The sequence below is a fragment of the Eimeria tenella genome, genomic scaffold (genome assembly GCF_000499545.2).
Source record: "Eimeria tenella Houghton genomic scaffold, Eth_scaff1382, whole genome shotgun sequence".
NCBI classification, from domain to species: Eukaryota; Apicomplexa; class Conoidasida; order Eucoccidiorida; family Eimeriidae; genus Eimeria; species Eimeria tenella.
Window position 1 is genome coordinate 1 of NW_013543847.1, and position 2,626 is coordinate 2,626.

Below are 2,626 nucleotides of genomic sequence, written 5' to 3' on the forward strand. Positions count from 1 at the left end.
CAGCCCTTGCTGCAGCCCCTGCTGCAGCCCCTGCTGCAGTCCCTGCTGCAGCAGCGGCCGCCAGGGGTGCTGCGCTGCTGCTGGCTGCTGCTGCGGGTACCCCGCGAAGGCCTGCAGCAACAGCAGCAAAAGCGTGTCTTTTGCTGCTTCTTTGGCAGCAAAGAAGCAAACAAAAGAGTTACTAATTGAATTAAATAAATAAAATTAAATAATTAATTAATTGATTAATTGGCGAAAACCCACAGCTCTCATGGGCACCCCCAGCGGCAAACCCTCAGCAGCAGCAAAGGGGGCCCCCTCAGCAGCAAAGGGGGCCCCCAAGGCAATGCTGTCAACAACAAGGGCCTCTGTAGGGTCTGTTAAGAGGGGCCCCGAGGTGTGAGGCCCCCCATAGGCCTGGCCTGCTGCTGCTGCTGCTGCTGCAGCAGCTGCTGCTGCTGCTGCTGCTGTGCCGTACACGCCCAACGGCGGCGGCATCGGCAGCGCCGCCCCAGCCCCAGCAGCTAGCGACTGCGGGTGCGCGCGCGCTGCTGCTGCTGCTGCTGCTGCTGTGTACTGCTGATGCTGCTGCTGCTGCTGCCCGCTGCTGCTGCTCTTGTCGCCGACTTCTCCTGCTGCTGTACCCGGGAGAGACACCGCCCCCGGCAGGGGCTGCTGCGGGGCCCCTCCGTGCCGCGCAGCAGCGCTGGTTGCTGCTGCTGCAGCAGCAGCAGCAGCAGCAGCAAATCTGTACCCTGCTGCTACTGCTGCATGCGAGGAGGGCGTCGCAGGCGTAAAGCTATTTGCGTAAGGATTAAACTGGAAGCATTTCTTGCCGCTGCTGCTGCTGGCCGTGGGGGACCCTCCCTCTGCTGCTGCTGCGGGGCCTTGCTGCTGCTGCTGCTGCTGCTGGTTGCCGTCAGCAGCGCCAGTAGCTGCCGAATCCGCCGCTGCAGTTGTTGCTGCTGCTGAACAGATATCAACGCAGGCGCAGCAGCAGCAGCAGGAATCCTCAGACACACAAAGGAACAGGGCTTTTGCTGCTGCAGCAACAAAAGTCCTACTGCTGCAGCAGAAGGGGACAGAAAGGCTAGAGAAGCTGAAAGAGCAGCAGCCGCACCGTCGCCAGCAGATGGAAAGGAGGCCCCCGTCGTTTTGCTGCTGCAGCAAACAGCAGCAGCAGACACGCAGCAGCGCCATCAGCAGCAGGAGATAAAAGGGATTTAAAAAATAAAATTTGGAGTTATTAAATTCAAAGATAGCTCAGGAACGAACCTGTCTGCAGATTGCTGCAGCCGCGCATCTGCTGCTGCTGCTGCTGCTGTTGCTGCTGCTGCTTCGTGCTGCTTGCGGTCAGCCGCTCTCCCCGAAGACACAGCCTCTGCTGCTTTCTTCTTTCCCCTAGCCTAAAGAGAAATAAAGTGAGCAAATAAAATGAATTAATTAATTAAAATAAATGAAATCAAATAAATAAATGAATAAAACGAATAAAATACAATCTAAAAGAGCTAAAAGAATAAATCAAAAGGTATAAAAAGAAATATAAGATTAAAGCAGCTGCTCAAAAAAGAAAAAACGAGGAAAAAAGGAAACTAAAAGAGAAACAAAGAAATAAGAAAGTAAAAAGCAACAAAAGGAGACTAAAAGTAGGAAAATGATCAAAAGAAGGAAAAGAAAGACACCAGCAGCAGCAGCAGCAGCAGCAGTAGCAGCAGCAGCAAGGTCCAAAAGAATTCAAAAAAATAAATAAAAAAGAATTCACCTGCTGCCCTCTGTCTTCGTTTCTCGTCTGCGGCTCGAAGCTGCAAACAAGGAAGCAGCAGCAGCAGTGGATTGCGAAGCAAATGAAAAAATAAATGAATAAAGGGACAAAAAAAGGCAAAAAAATAAATAAATAAATAAATAATGAACAAATAAACAAACAAATGTTTAAATTCCAGAAAAAACAGCAAAAAAACGGCATTCCTGTGTCTCCTGGTGCTGCTGCTGCTGCTGCTGCTGCTGCTGCTGCTGCTGTCCCACCGACTGGAAGCAGCGCCGCCGGGGGCAGCTGCAGAGCGCATCGGGCTTTGCTGCTGCTGCTGCTGCTCTTCTGTGGACGCAACAAACAGAAGAACAAGACACGCTCCCTGAAAGGCTGCTTCGGCTGCAGCTGCTGCTGCTGCTGCTGCTGCTGCTGCTGTTTGGCGCTTACCCATATGGACACGGCGCTGTTGGTGCTGCTGCTGCCTCTGTTGTAGCTGCGGCTGCTGCTGTTGCGGCTGCTGCTGCTGCTGCTGCTGGCTGCTGTTCGAGGCTTCCGTGTCTCTGCTGCTGCTGCTGCCATCGTCCTTGGGCAGCCCCTGGCCTTTGCTGTTGGCAGCTGCAGCGGGAGTCCCCCAAGCCGCAGCAGGCTGTGCTTCTGCTGCTGGCTGCTGCTGCTGCTGCTGTTGCGGCGGAGTTGGTGCAGCGTTGTTCGGTTGCTGCTGCAGCTGAGGGGCTGTTGAGCTCCCTGCTGCTGCTGCTGCTGGCTGTGTGCGGGCAAACGTAGCAGCAGACCTCACAGCGCTGAACATCGCCTCCTCGTCTTCCTGCAGCCACCGCAGCACAAAACAACCAAACAGCAGCAGCAGCAGCTCGTCCAGCAGCAGCAGCAGCAGCAGCAGCA

The 2,626-nt window shown here is 54.4% G+C and overlaps 1 protein-coding gene across 1 annotated transcript; it reads right to left on the minus strand.

The window, feature by feature from the left end:
* Positions 1–216: 216 nt before the first annotated feature.
* On the minus strand, positions 217–2,534 carry ETH_00027500 (uncharacterized protein; the record flags this gene model as incomplete). Its single annotated transcript, XM_013379070.1, has 5 exons — positions 217–947; positions 1,100–1,140; positions 1,255–1,385; positions 1,742–1,781; positions 2,002–2,534. 5 exons carry the CDS (start codon positions 2,532–2,534, stop codon positions 217–219), a joined length of 1,476 nt encoding a protein of 491 aa, XP_013234524.1.
* Between the last annotated feature and the right edge of the window lie 92 nt (positions 2,535–2,626).